General features: G+C 40.4%; 1 protein-coding gene across 4 annotated transcripts in view; it reads right to left on the bottom strand.

Moving 5' to 3' along the window:
• Nucleotides 1-14,508, bottom strand: part of LOC103155566 (voltage-dependent anion-selective channel protein 3) — a 28,796-nt gene extending 14,288 nt beyond the window's left edge. The window contains exons 1-10 of one of the 4 annotated variants that reach the window (XR_001659492.1): nucleotides 14,453-14,508; nucleotides 12,893-12,963; nucleotides 11,352-11,401; nucleotides 11,020-11,022; nucleotides 7,314-7,466; nucleotides 7,152-7,204; nucleotides 4,625-4,846; nucleotides 4,395-4,545; nucleotides 4,247-4,304; nucleotides 2,457-2,643 (exon numbers count right to left, since the gene is read on the bottom strand). Coding sequence is in view for 3 of the 4 variants with exons in the window: in XM_016663662.1 (XP_016519148.1) it covers nucleotides 2,552-2,643; nucleotides 4,247-4,304; nucleotides 4,395-4,545; nucleotides 4,625-4,846; nucleotides 7,152-7,204; nucleotides 7,314-7,466; nucleotides 11,020-11,022; nucleotides 11,352-11,401; nucleotides 12,893-12,963; nucleotides 14,453-14,493 (894 nt within the window). In the remaining variant the exon portion in view is untranslated. Of the gene's footprint in view, nucleotides 1-1,631; nucleotides 2,644-4,246; nucleotides 4,305-4,394; nucleotides 4,546-4,624; nucleotides 4,847-7,151; nucleotides 7,205-7,313; nucleotides 7,467-11,019; nucleotides 11,023-11,351; nucleotides 11,402-12,892; nucleotides 12,964-14,152; nucleotides 14,289-14,452 lie in introns of those variants that run through there. The other 3 variants (XM_016663662.1, XM_007577286.2, XM_016663663.1) reach the window with 3 other exon arrangements.
• Between the last annotated feature and the right edge of the window lie 816 nt (nucleotides 14,509-15,324).

Genomic DNA, 15,324 nt, shown 5'->3' with positions numbered 1-15,324 from the left:
CTTAAAAGAAATTTGACTTCAGATTTTAGCGTCTTGAAATTGGGCTTCTGTCTCTTTAAGACACTCTTTCTGAAACTCTGCCTACAGGAAGTCATCAAGACATGGCTCTGCTATTAACCCTTTAACAACTTTTTTTTTTAACCAGCATTGCACTGAGACGTAACTGGCAGAAACACAGTTCCACCAGGTGTTTGCTAATTGCTGCTGGCTAGTCTGAAGGAGCTGAGTGGGGGAGGCGGAGATAGGCCCACCCAGGCGTTTTGCACAGTTGAATGGTTGCCACAGGAGATTCATGGATTTCTCAAACATCCATGAAAGAATCAAGGCAACGCTCCAGGTATGTTTTTGATGTGGGAATAACATTATCACCTGATGGAAGCTTTAAAAAGTTAGATACTTTTTAAATAACATTGCCCCTTTAAAATGGATATATCCACAGTTGTATTTATTGTGAATTTTACAGAAGAGGATTAAGGCCACTGGAAAAAAAGAAAGGAAGGCGGTGCTTCTACAGTAAGTGTTGCAGCATTTAGGCGAGGTTACAAAAACACTGAGGCCTGGACCAGTTAAAAACAGAAACGCAACCCTCCACATAACAAAACGGGCCTGATGGCCTGTTATGGCCCATTTAGCCCAGTTAGCATTAGCACCAACATGTGCATGTTTTCTTTCTAACCGCTAATATTTTTTGCATCCTTCCAGCTGTTGAATCATTTTCATTGGTCTGTAGCCGCTTGGCAGCATTTGACTCCATTTGTGATTATGTTGTGGTTTCTTTAATGTTGCAGTGTTTCAACTCTGCCCAACTCTTTGTAGAGTCTAATAGCTTCTCTTTGATATATTAGCCCTTTTTACTACAACCATCTTGGCTGGAAAGCCTTTTGGAAGGCTTTCCAAAAATATTCGCACCCTTATAGAATAGATGTATTTTTGTCATCTTTTGTTACTTGTCAGTTCACTTCCTTGGGATTTTACTTACACAACAGAGTGCGACGTTGTGATGTGGAAGGAAAAGGATTGATACTTTTCAAACAAAAGACTGTAAATATTCAGCACCATTTACTCTGATATCCCTACATAAAATCCATCCATCCATTTTCTTTACACCCTTGTCCCTTAGTGGGGTCAGGAGGTGCTGGTGCCTATCTCCAGCTAACATTCTGGGTGAGAGGCGGGGTCACCCTGGACAGGTTGCAACACAGAGACACACAACCATGCACACACACACACACCTAGGAGCAATTTGGAGGGGCCAATTAACCTGACAATCATGTTTTTGTACTGTGGGAGGAAACCGGAGTAGCCAGAGAAAACCCACGCATGCGCAGGGAGAACATGCAAACTCCATGCAGAAAGACCAGGGCCGGGAATTGAACCTAGAACCTTCTTGCTGCAAGGCAACAGCTCTACCAACTGCACCACTGTGCAGCCATGCATAAAATCCAAAGTGATCAATTTCCATTAAATCCTCTAGTTAGTAAACGTAGACTAACTTTAGCTACATTAGCTACAGTACATCCATGTACTATATATCCATGTCTTAGAATAGCCTAGTCCAAGTCTGAATCAGAAGTGAAAAAAGTGGATCAGTGATCCTGACATGAAATGTACAGGAAAAAAAACAATCAAGACATGTTTCCAGTTTTTTTATTAGAATTCTTCAATTTACATTGGAAAAAATGAGGTACTGTGTCTAAAAAACAAATGACAACAATCTGAAGGCTAAAGTAAATAAGACATCTTAGATGTGTGATGTGACTGTAGAAACAGTAAAGCTGAGGGAGGGGCTCAGGGGTTTAGGAGGCTCAGGGGGTTGAAGGGGTTTTAACGGTGTGGCGATGAACCAGTGAGGACAAGCAGCTGTTACGGACCAGAGATCGCTCGAGGAACCAGCTGCGCCTCGATGCAAAACATCCTCGCTATCTTTGTGGCCGTTGAGCCGAGACAGATGAAAGCAACGCTGTAGAAATGCAAAACTAAACTACGGGAAGATACCAGAAGATTCCACCACATTGATTTCACCTGTCAGACAGAGCGGCCACGCAGACGTAAAAGGTTCTCATGACCGAGAAGGATTTCAGTTTAAACCAAATAAAAACAGGCATGAGAAAAAATTAAAAAGTGTTTGAACTTATTAAAAAAAAAAAAAAGCAGACACACTGCACCTTTTTAACCAAGCAAAGAAACATCAGCCAGCCTGTGCAACCATGTTTTCATTCTTTCATGCTTTTAGGTAAAGACTGCTGGAATGAGTTACACACTTTTACACCATCGGTTACGTCTTTCAAGACCTACAGCGAAATAAAATGGTGTGACTTCAGCCAGAACATCAGGAACTCCTTCGCAACCGCGCACCGCCAAATTTCAGGGCCGACACTTCCCCTCCCCCGACTCCAGACTTGACTTTTAGTGTCAGAAAGGAGTGCAGGGAGTGTGTGTGTGTGTGGGGGGGGGACTGGGGGGTGGAGGGAGGAGGGTAAAGGTGAGGAGAGTCCAGAGGAGAGGAGCTACATGAAAGGTGGTGCTGTCCGGTACAGGTGTGGAGTTCTCGTTACACGTCCAGCTCGAAGCCCAACCCCAGCTTGTGTCCACCTGCGTTGAAGTTCTTCCCGTCGATGAGGGCAGAGAGGGTGAGCTTCACGCCTGCAGACACACCACAGCCACAGGTCTCCAGCAGCGTCCAGCACAAGTTAAAGCTCATGTGTTTTTAAAAATGAAGGCATGAAGCGGCAGTAGCTGCAGCTACACACAAACAGAAAAGCTTAGAAATATCATTTTCCAATCATTGAACATATGGACTTGTTAAACTCATGAATCCAGATGTATTTTTAAACTCGTGCTGTTCAGTTTCAGCACTTTTTCCACTTTTTAACCGAGTAGAGCAAATATGAAAAGAATCCAGTACGACTGTGAAGACACTTAGAACTTAAAACTTTGCATTTTCAATGCTTTATTTTTGTTGATTTTTTTTTTTCAGCCAATTACGTGAAATAGACGCTAAACTTGTTGCAGAAGATTGGGCAAACAAGAAGCAAAATAGTTGATTTAAACAAGCATCGCTTTGCACCACTTCACTTCACAATGTCAACTCTGCAGCCAAAATGTTACACAAGATTTATTTTCATCACTTCCTGTTCTTAATGTCTCTAAGGTGAATTGATATTCCATCTTTTCCTCACTTCTGTTTATATATTTGGATTTTTGAATCCCATTAAACTTGTGAAGTTTTCAGCCTGACCTTTTTGATCGATAACACTTTTTCAATATATGTAATAACAACTCGAGTGTTATAACGTCACAATTCACCTCTTATTTTACTGAAAAACATGAAACTTGCTGCTATTTTAGACATCAACTATTTCATTGATTGTTCTGAAAATTTGGCAGCTTTCACAGATTTTTCATTTTACCACTTAAACCTTTTTATAGACTATTAGAAATACAGTAAAAGATGCAAATATCAATTAATTAATTTACTTTTTAAAATAAGGAACATTTTATTGGACACAAGAACATTAAATTGCAACAGCCTGACATTCATGAATGTGAGCCAGGTGAAGCTATGACTGCAACTTGAGGCATTTTGGGTAAAACAGGGAAGATTATTTTATTCAAGTGCAAAATGTATATTTATTTTGTACAGCTTTGGCTTAATTACTTACTCTAAATGTGTTGTTGTTTTTCAGCAAATTGCCTTTATTTGAGTCTGTATAATCGATTTGTAAATTGGTTGGCAACTAATTGAATAATCGATTCATCACGATTAATCGTTTCAGCTCCAGAAGTAATACACTTTCTTTTGTCACTGCAGTCAGTCCCCTCTCTCTTGGCAGAGGAAAAATGTTCAAATCTTCGCCCAGATAAGATCGTGAGAATCGGCCGATCGCATATCACCCAAAATGAAGGAAATCGGTTCACTGAGATGAAGACGAGTGGAACTAAATACACTGCAGTACTGGACTAGAACCTGTTACAGGCTGCAAAACACTAAGTTAATTAAATTTTGTGGTTTTAATGTGACAAAATAAGAAAAAGATCAAGGGGTGTGAGCAATTCTGTCAGTAGATGAAAACTGAAATAGACTTTACACCCACGGTTACAAAACTTGTTTCTACACAACCTGAACATGTCAACCAAAATTCCTGGGCTGGTCAGAGCTGCCCGGTTCTGAGCCGGAGCTGCCCGGTTCTGAGCCGGAGCCGCCCGGTTCTGAGCCGGAGCCGCCCGGTTCTGAGCCGGAGCCTACCTTGTCGAAGGCCCTGGGTGTAGCCGAGTCCAATCAGGCTGGCATTGTTCACTTTGGCCTGAGTGTGGAAACATAATAAGCTGTGAACCAAAAACAAACAACGACAAGAGGTTGAAAGCCTTCGCCAGAGAGAAACCAGAGCACTCACAGACAGAGCGGTGTCCTTGTCCAGCATGTATTTGCCTGCGATGCCGAAGCGGGTGTTGTTGCTGCCAGCAGTCCAGGCCAGGGTGACCGCCATGTCCAGCTTGTCGTCCACCCTATGGTAGATTGAGCCGCTGAACTCGCTGCCTTCGTTACTGAGAGAGAAGAAGGAAGAAAGCGTTGGGAGACGTGTCGCCGAGGCCCAGACCCAGTGAACTCGAACCAAATACTCACACGCAGGCGTGCACCTGAAGGTCCGCAGCGTTGAATCCCACGGCAAAGTTGTGGTGGCTCGGTTTGGATTTGGTGGCGTCGTAGAGCGTCTGGTAGCCGCCCAGCAAGCCTTCGTAGCCCAACACAACAGAGCCATGGACGATGGGGCCCGCGAGGTCCAAGTCGCAGGCCAGGTTCATATTGTGGCACTTGTAGCCCGTCTTCAGCTTGCCAGTTTTCTTGCTATAAAGTCAAGCAGCAACTACTCTTACTCTTCATTACAGAACTGCATTAAAACCATATATTTACAATCTTACTGTATAAAAAGATGCACAACGGGTTTTTTTTTTCTCAATGTCAGACATTGGATCAGTTTAAACTTTTACATTTTGTAGATTATTGGGATGACAAACATGAATTTTATTTCTAAATGCCAAAACAATGACAGAATTTCTTTGGTTTCTTCCCATCAGAAGTTTACAAAAAAATTCCCACATATTTGGTAGAATTGCTAATTCAGCTTGAAATGTTTCAGATCTTCCTCCACAAACTTCTAATAATAGTTTCCTGGAATTCTGATCCATTCCTAAAGACAGGATGACCGAATTGAGACAGCTTTGTAGGTTCAGGGTTTCTCCCAGTGAATTATCAGCCTGGCGGGCCACCAGGCTTTACTTGCCCCCCTCCTCTCCCCATCAGCGTACCATGTTTATTTTGAACAGGGTTCTTGTACACCAATGACAGTAAAGACAGATGTAGCTAGGTTTTTAGTTGACATGTTGAACTGGAAGTGCCATTCCTGAACCTGAGCATTGGCCTCATGTTACTATTACTTCCACATTATGATGCCTTCTCATACACCTGCGAATTTTTGTAACTTAACATTTCTTAACACAAAAGCACAGCAGGCCCGCTGCTGGACTGATCTAGCACCCCTACCAACAGGCTTAGCAGGTTTTCTGAGGATGCCTTACCCACACACACCTTTTCCACTCTTCCCACTCATTTTCTGTGGGTCTAAGATCAAGGTTTTGTGACGTCAACAACAAAACATCGACTTTGTTTTCTTCGCGATCACTTTGGTTGTATTCTTTATGCGTGACACATCCGCCAACTTGCTACAACAACTTTGCACAGAACAAATTTTCCACAAAGCGCATCTCTGAAATTTTGCAACTATGGAGACAGTTCAGTTTGGAAAAACATGGTGGACAAGCAAGAGCTCCTCTTGGTGGAGGTTCAAAAAGACAGAGAACTTCATGATTCTGACCATAAGCACCTCCATGCTCTCAGGTGTCGCTATGTTGCAACCAAGCGGGAACGATCCAGAGTATTAACGCTGTAAAAATTGTGTCGGCCAGATTCTGCACATCTTTTTTCCCCATACGGAACGTACATGTCCAGTACGGAGGACCAATATGTTTCCAAGCTTTAACTTCCTGGCTGATGTTGATGGTCACCAAGTTCTAACGGCTGTCCAGCCCACATGAGAACAGAACTCATATTACTGGGAAAACGTCCCATCTCTCATCTGGATGAACCGACCAGACTTGCGGCGCTCCACATTTGTCTTCCTGGTATCTTGGTTGGGTTCTTTTGGTTTCTCCATGATGTCTCACAAGGAGGCAATGCATAAAGATGTGTTCCTCCATTACAAAGTCTAAGTCTAAATGTTGACGCTTTCCCAAATTGTTAAAACGTGATTGTTTTTGTATATGTAAACTCTAACTTTGAGTTCATTTAGCAAACAGAAATAATTTTACTAATCCTAACTGACCTAAAACAGGAAAAGCTTCATCTGATGTAATGCCGACTGAGACAAAGATTGTGTCTTTTGATAAGTGTATATGTAAATGTGTGGTTTCACTCGTACGTCTTCCTGTTGAAGCAACATTTGTTAACGAACACGCAACAGGCTGCTTTTGAAAAACAACTTTGTTGCATTTTCTAATAGCTTACAGAAAAATCTGGCAATTACAACGGAGCAACTGGGTCAGGCTAAGGACTGCTTTTTTAAAATACAATAATAAAGTCGTAACAGCGGAATAAAGAGGAATAGACAGACATTTGCTAAATCGAGTCCTGCTACTGATAATAATTTGATGCAGATGTGTGAAGAGTAAGTACTTCATACTTTATCAGTTTTATTTGTAAAACTGATAAAGTATAACTCCACAAGATGCTCAACATTCCTCAGTTTAAGTTTTTTCTTCTCAAAAAAATGACAACTTCAACGCCGTAATGATTATTACAACTGTTTTCTCATAATATTATGACAATTTTCGTCTTATTGCATCTTTTTTTTGGTATCATCACATCGTCATTCCCAAATTATTGCTACTTTACTCTTCTATTATTATTACTTTATTTGGGTAATATGACTTTTTCTTGTATTGTTACAAAAGAAAAAAAATCTGTGACAATCAATTTTGTCAAATGTATTCAGATGTCTGAAGGTGAATAAACACAATATCAGAACCTTCTTGGACTGCACCTGACCTACAGGTTGGCATGGTCTAAAGTCAGAGACAAACAAAAGCGGCCTCACCCTGTGTTTGGTACAAATGAAGTTTCCATGCCAATCTTCAGTCCTTTAGCAAGCTGAAGAGGAAAGCTTAGTGTCAGCACATTTAAACTGATAGAACATTTGCAACATTTAACAATGACTTGGGGTGGGGAGGAACTAAATAAACAACAAAAACACACACACCTTGTCCTCCACAGTCAACTCATTAGTCAATATGTTGTCTGTGTTCCACTTCTGGCTGAGGGTCACGTTATGATCCTTAACCTTGTACGTGGTCTCCAGGTTGCCGGTAGCCTTCCCTGTGTCCATGTTACTGAAGCCTGTAGTGTGAAACTCCTGCACAGCGAGAAGAAGGGGGACGAGGTAACAGCCTGGCGGAGCGCCTCAACTGGTATTATTAGAGGTTAAAAAAAAAAAACCCACAACCATAACTGAACCAGACCAGGAACAACAACAAAAAAACGTTAGTGGAGGGAAAAAAGAAAGGACAAATTATGTTTCAATTCCAGGGTTTTATGTGTCTGGACCTGATTTTTGGGTAACACTTTATTTGACGGGGTGTGCATAAGACTGACATGACAGTGTCATAAACATGACTCCTGTCATGAAGATGAAGGCGTTTTCATGAATGTTTACGACTGCTGTCATTAAGTGCCATTCAGTAAATAATAACATTTTGAATGCAAAGTTGCATTAAAACTTGCATTAAAAGTGTCATTATTTACCAAATGATACTTCATGACAGCAGTCGTAAACATTCAAGAAAACGCCCCCATCTTCATCACAGGTGATGACAATGAAGTTTATGATATATATGACATATGTAATGTGAGTCTTATGCACACCCTGTCAAATAAAGTGTTACCAATTTTTCTCACTAATAGCTCACAGAGCCGTATTCAGCAGCAATAACTTGTTGTCTCACTTTATCAGCTCACATTTCTACAGCTCATTAAGGTTTGTGGTTTTACGGATCTATTTTCCAGTCGTTCTGACGCAGCTGAACCTTGTTCCTACAGGTCCACTGCTCATCATCAACTTTCTACCCCTAACTCGTGCTGCTTTGCAGAGAGGAGAGTCTTTCTCTTGACGTTTGCAAGCAAACCACTATTGTTCAGTCTTTTTTTCTTTCCAGTCACCAACACTAATATTTCACATGCCAACATCATTTTTAACATGTCCTGATACACAGAACTATAGTATTAAAAGGAAGTTGTCCTTTCTTTTTCCACAACATGCACTTGAATCATTATAGTAACACCTGCACATGTAGATATTTCTGATTTCATGCAAGGAGGCGCCAGTAACAAAGCATGTACAAGAAACAGACAGAAAACTGACACAAAGTGTGGATAAAATCAAGAAAAGTAAAAAATTTTTTTTAAATATATCTTTTATACTACCACCATATTGACAACATATGTTGATGTAATAAAGCTAGAGTTAACATATGCAGACAGAAACGTTAGGTGCAAACAAAACAAGAATGATTGAAAAATGGTAATAAAATAGTAATAAAACCATTTTTTCTCCCATTGACAGAAAAGATTCAGTCAAAGAATTTAAAATATACATTTTTCCACATTTTAATTGTTAACTAGGTTGTGGCTTTTTTTTTCTTATGAAAGCATTAATTCAGATTAAATTATAGATTTTTTTAAACATTTCCTCAACAGTATTTGTCCATTCATCATATATTACTACTGTTATCTGAATATGCATAATATGTCTTAAACCGCTGGGTCTGGGTCATGCGTTTTTCTAATGTAAACTTTACTGAAAGTTTGTTTCAGTGAACTTTGCAGCATTTTGACAAAACTGGTTCTGCTTTCCTGCCGAAACCAAAGTCAAAACAATACAAACACTGATGCTTATCTCGTATTAGGTTTCTTCCTTGTTGAGACGGACATGTCAAAAGGTTTTTAGGGTATCCCACAGATTATCATTTTCAACTCAAATTATGTTTCTCATAAAAACCCTGAGCGGGTCTTCACACACTGTTTGGTAAAAGTAGAAAGCAAATAAGATGAGGAAAAACAAACAAAAACAAAAACAAAAACAACAACAGCAAAAACTAGAAAACCTTTGTTTTTCTCAAGTTTCCACAAATTACATGGAGACAACTTAAAGAACTTGCTAACACTGCCTTCCAGTGGCAGAAATATGTAACTACACACATTGCATACCTGTCTGCATGGAATTTTCCTAAAGCTGTTTAAGATTATAAAGGTGTTTAAAATTAAGAATTTTAGTTCTCCACAATAATTATTTTCTCGTGACATAAAATGTGTATTAATTAATTTTGATCTCAATTAAATGATGTATCTCACATTACTGAATGTTTTCCAAAACCTTAAGTAATACGAGTTGGAGAGGCTAATGTGGGCAGAAAGGGTCTCCTGTAGCAGTCTAAATTACAGCAAATTTGAGGAAGCCTCTGACTGAAGACAGACAAATAAATATGTTTGATTCTATGTAACCATACAGGAACCAAATAAAATAAAACACCTCAGATAAACGCCAAAAACAAACTTGTTTATCATTGAGGGTGGAAAAAAGTAAAAAGGTAAACAAGAAAGAAAAAAAAAAATCAAAGTTCTACTTTCTGTCTTTACTTTTTGTCACACTTAAATGTTTCAGATCATCAAACTAATTTGAATATCAGACAAACACAACATGCAGGTTTTACATTAGGATTTTGTCCACTGTTTTTTTTACAGAACTGGTTTTATTCAGCCAAACTCGACGGTTTTAGAGCAAAAAAAGCCTAATGTTAGTCCAGACCAGCCATTTCAGTGGTGAACTTTCTAAAGCCTCTTCCTGCTGTTTTTCTCTTGGGACTGAATCCCCTTTCACTGCTTCACTTGCAAATAAACACACAGATTGCATCATGACACAATCAAGGACGGCCATCAGGAAGTAGATGAACACGTCTGCAACTCCCTGAACCCGTATATCACTACAGACTGAGCTATGAACATGTTTCCATGATTTCACCAGGATTTGTTATGGAACAGATTTGATGGAGAAATAAAAGATAACAAGACACTGGAACCTGAAGGCTTGTCTGAGTTGACATTTTTTAACTTGGAGAAGATGAAAGAAGCAGAAACACACAGAGTCATTTTATAGCATAAGCAAGTAACTATGTTAAGTTCCGCTACATATCAAATATAATCAAAAATTGACTGTCTCTTTAAGAAATCCCTGCTCTTTCTGAAACTCTGCCTTCAGGAGGTCGTCACAACATGGCTCCTCTGTTAACCTTTTAACGTGTTTACCAGTGTTGCTCTGAGAAGTAGCTCCTGTAATGAGCTCAGCTGATGCTCAGTTCCACCAGGTGTTTGCTAATTGCTGCTGGCTGGTCTGAAGGAGCTGAGTGGGGGAGTCACACCAAGTTTTCAAGCGTGGAAGCTTGGGAACGGCAGTTCTGTCTTTGAAGGCGGGGCTAGGTCCACCCAGGCGTTTTGCACAACTGAATGGTTGCCACGGAGATTAAAGAATTTGCCAAACATGCGTGAAATAATCAAAACAACACTTCAGGTAAGTTTTTGCACTTTACACGATGTAAAGTGCAAAAAAGTTGATTTTTCAGAATACTGCCCCTTTAAGAAACTTGTTAGTAGGAATATTTTAGACGTCTAGAGGTTTCCCTTCGAACTCTATATGTAAGGAAGGATAAAATGCTCCTCTATTCTTCATATTATGCTCTGAGACCACAACTGACAGAAACAAATTTGAACATTACAGACAAAAAGAAACGTAAAAGAAAATATGAAACGGACAGTAAAAGCAAAGGATGGGGTGAATGGAGCTCTGCGCGACACGGTGGGGGAGATGGGGAGTGGGCCGCCAGAGCGGTCGGTTAGGTTCGGGACGTCCATCTTACCATCTACGTTAGAGTATGAGCAGTCCGGGGCGGCAGCATGGAGACAGAGCGGCGGTTAGGAAAGGAAAGGCAGAGAGACACACGACCAATCACGGACCGTCGAGTTTCTCTGCGGGTGAGGTCAGGTAAAGCAAAGCAGCTGGAACGCCAGCGGCGCTCGGCATCCTGGGAAACCTTAAAGCTCAGATTTACAGCGATTACTGGTGCTTAAAGGAGCGTGAAGCGGAAGATGTGCAACAGCAACTCTGCAGGTGTCTGAGCGGTGGTGATCGGACGGCTGGAGAGCAGCAGGATGAGAAAGGAGAAATGGAGCAAAGAAAAGGAGTTCTCACCACGTCACTCTGAGACCTGGTCTTCAGATCTATCTTCACAGCCCCAAAACCTGTTGGGTTCAAAACACACGCACAGTGAGCAGGAGGACTCCACTGCAGGTATTAGCCAATCGAATGTCACTGAGAAGCTTCACCAACACCAGGGTTTCTGTAGGTTTCACCAACTCAATTTTAATACTTTTTAAGACGAGTGTGAACGAAATTTAAGACCTGCATCAGGACAGAAATGTACAAAAGACAATGGCATGTCTTATTTATTCTGGTAGTGCCGAGTTTTTTTGCACAGAATGCATGTAACAGTGTATTGATATATTGGTATATAGCAAAGGTATATTAGCAGCTAATTAGCAGTAGCCTCAACCATCTCAAGTCACAAAACGGAACGGAAGCAACTGAAACGTTTGCCTGACAGAAAAGTACTTTTTATATTTATTTATTATTTTTTATGGGGTATTTTTTGGCTCTAGTGGCCTTTATTTGAAAGTGATAAGACAGGAAGTAGGTACACAGAGAGAGAGGGAAGACATGCGGCAAAGGTCACCAGGCCGGGAATCGAACCTGCGACGGCCGTGTCGAGGACTAAGACCTCCTTATGTGGGTTGTGCTTAACCCCTGCAGCACCACAGGACCCCGCCTGACAGAAAAGTGCAGCAAGAAAAATTACGAGATTAAATAGTTCTGCCACAAAAACATTTAAGATTAACATACTTAAGGCTAACTTGCATTTTTTCAGATGAATTTAAGACATTTAGTGCCAAATGTCTTAAACGGTACATTAATATGGATTCAGTCAAAATGTATCTAAAATGAATTTTAGATGCATGAATTTAAGACTTTGTAAGGATGGACACTCTGAACACTAGTACCAACAATAAATTGACTTAAGTGAACAAATCCGTTTTAAGTACTCACTTCCTGACTGTGAAAAAGTCAACACACTAAATATGACGGAATTCTGCCACTCTAGTAACTAACGTGTTTCCAAACTTCATGGATTTTTCACAAACAAAATGCTCCTGTTTGTACAAATTTCTCTCTACAGAAATAATGTACGCGTCATAACGTAGCCATGTGCGTCTGATTTTAGGAAATATAAGTGTCGTTGTCGTAGACTTTATGGTTTTCTTTGAAACACTAGTTGAGCGCTGTTATGTCATCTCCCTTCCTCCACTGGCGTCCGTAGAAAATATTTTTGTTGGGTCATTTTTGAATGGCTCCCTCTCCTAAATGGTATCGTGCAAAGACATGAGTCCAGTCAGATTTTTAGATCAAAGGGTCCCGGTCCTCACAGTTCAAGAATTTATTTGGATACTGGTAACCGCGTTTAAATGAGACGAGTCTCTTCGAGATGATGCACTCCGTGTTACTCAATGGAATTCTCTCTTTAGCGTCTTCTGCTACGTTCATTCAGCAGATTAGCATTCACAAGGAACAGCAATTTTTCTAGTCTGTACTACGACTCAGCGAAAAAACAAAAAAGGTTGCTCTCCAGAAATTCCCAGCAGGGAATAATATTTCCCTGTGGTTAAAGGATTACTCACCATAGCCCTTGCTGAAGATGTCCTTGGCGGCCTTGCCAAGGTCCGTGTATGTAGGAGGATTATCCATTTTTTCTGACAAAGACAAAAGTAGAAAAACTGTTTAAACCACAGCTACAAAAATTATAAGTGGCTAAAGCTAAAATATTTAGATAATAGACTGATATTTTCATGGTTTAATTACAGCCTCCTCATCCCAAAATAAGACAAAAGGTAAAATTGTAAACATGTTCTTCTTTTATTGCCTTTGACTTTCATAAAAATTTATTCTATTGCTGTACGTTGCAAGCAAATTTGGAATTAGTTAATTTGCTAATGCAAGTGGGTTTTAAAGGTGTTCAGATTTTGTTATCTTGGAACTATAAACCTTTAAAGACACCAAAGTGTACTTTTAGTTTCATGGATAGAGAGCAAACAGATGGTTAGATAAAACAGATGGATGGAAGGAAAGAGAGGGATGGAAAGAAGGGAAAAAAGAAGCAAGGAAGGGAGGATAAGGATGATGACAGAATGATGGATGGTGGATGGAAGCAAGGAAAGAATAAACACAAAGAAGGATAAGGGTAAATGGACAGAAGGAAGGATGAATCTGGGGCTAATTAGTGGAAGGAAGAATGAATTAAGTATATAGAGAGATAAGAAGTTGATCAATGGAGAATATAATTTCTAGACAATAGGATATGGAACTGTAAACACTTTTTTTCCCCTTTCACCGAACTTATTCAAACCTGGAATAAGTTCCAGGTCTAATTCCATAATATTCCTGAGAGCCTGGGAACTGTGGGGGTCCCGTGCTTCATTCAGAGGGGTTAACCTTCATTAATACCACCTGGGATGTAGAAGAGGTTGGAACCTCCTCTATTATCAACAGATAGTTGTAGCATCTCTGCAGGGGGACAAAGGGCAGCAGATGGGCCAGTAAGGGAGCTGCTTGCTGCTCAGGCCAGCCTGAATGAGGAGACTGTTTTGTTGGTCCCACCCTAAACCCAGTTAAACCCCCACTCAGCTGATAAAGGCCAAGATAACGCCGCCTTTCCAAATGTTTGCCCTAAAAACGTGGAAAAGCCTTCCTCCAGGGATTACGCTGTGCTTTTCATGGCTCAGCATCATTACATAAGGGACACCGTTAGCTACTGCGCTACAACGCGCTCGGAAGAAATGCAGCTAAGGCTGGAAACAAACGCGATAGTTGATACTGACGCACGCCCCCTAAAAGCCCTGCGGTGTGTTTGAGGTTCATTCGTATTGTCAAAGGCTCCTCACCTGTCCAGCAGAGCTATTAGCAACCTTATCCACAAAGCCTACAGAGGACCTTGGCGTGATGCTGCTGAGTGGATTGACAGCTAGCCTAGCTAAGCGTTGCTTTTTCTGAAGACAGGGCACAATGAAGGAGATCTACTACTGAGCATGCGCGCGCTGCCAGCGCTATCTACTATCCCATGTTTTTGTTTCGCATTTTCATATATTTTCGATAGACACATCTGTCACACTAAATGTAAATTAAAACAATAATGAACAAAGCAAAACATAAAAAATATTAAGGCAACCACACAGGTACCATACCCCCTCTCGCGCTCGCTGCTGCACGCAGTCGCTGTTGTCATGGTTGCCTAGAGACGCCACACACCTTGCTGGATGCTGCATTCAACATCCGCTCCTTTTTTAAAACGTCCACTCGGCATTCCACCACAGTGAGACGGTGAGGATGAACAAAAGGCACATTTTCCAAATATGTCAGGGTGGGTTTTGTATAGAACTAAATTTACTACATTTGTATGTAGCTAATTTGGTCCCATGAAGTTTATTGAAAAAACAAAAAAAAATATGTGAAACAGAAACAAAAATTTTAACTACTTTTCATATTCACATTATTTTCAGCTTCAAACATTTTTCAGTTTCAAAATAATTCTTCAGTTTTTTTTTCTTAAAAAAAAAACTATATGGCCCCAATACCTCTCTGTAAAGGTGGTTGCAGCCTGAAATTACACCACCAGATGTCACCACAGTTCCTGTAAAAAGTTAACATTTTCACCTGTACTTTCAACAGCACACGTGTTTCACTCTGGCAGCCTATGGGTTAATGGTAGAGAGGACTCTGGCTGGGTCAGCAGTCCATCCCAGAAACAGACAACCATACACACATGAGAACACTTCTCTTCTTGTAAAAAGGAACCTGACCAGGATTTGAATAAAGCTGGGATTGAAATAACTTTTTCTCTAAGCCATGTCTCTTGTATTATGTCCATTGTAACATAATGGTTGATATGTTAAACATTTTGAACTAAAATCCAGTGAACATGATTTTCAAAAAGAAAAGAAAAAGAGAAATTGTGTGACCTTCCAGGCTCTTGGTAGGAAAATGAAACAGAAATCCACCAAACTGAACTGACATTTTCGGGAAAATTGGTGTGTGTGTGTGTGTGTGTGTGTGTGTG

This window comes from Poecilia formosa, unplaced genomic scaffold, assembly GCF_000485575.1.
Source record: "Poecilia formosa unplaced genomic scaffold, Poecilia_formosa-5.1.2 Scaffold436, whole genome shotgun sequence".
Taxonomy (NCBI): domain Eukaryota; kingdom Metazoa; phylum Chordata; class Actinopteri; order Cyprinodontiformes; family Poeciliidae; genus Poecilia; species Poecilia formosa.
Note: the sequence above shows the minus strand (reverse complement) of the source record. Positions and strands in the feature narration are given on the sequence as shown.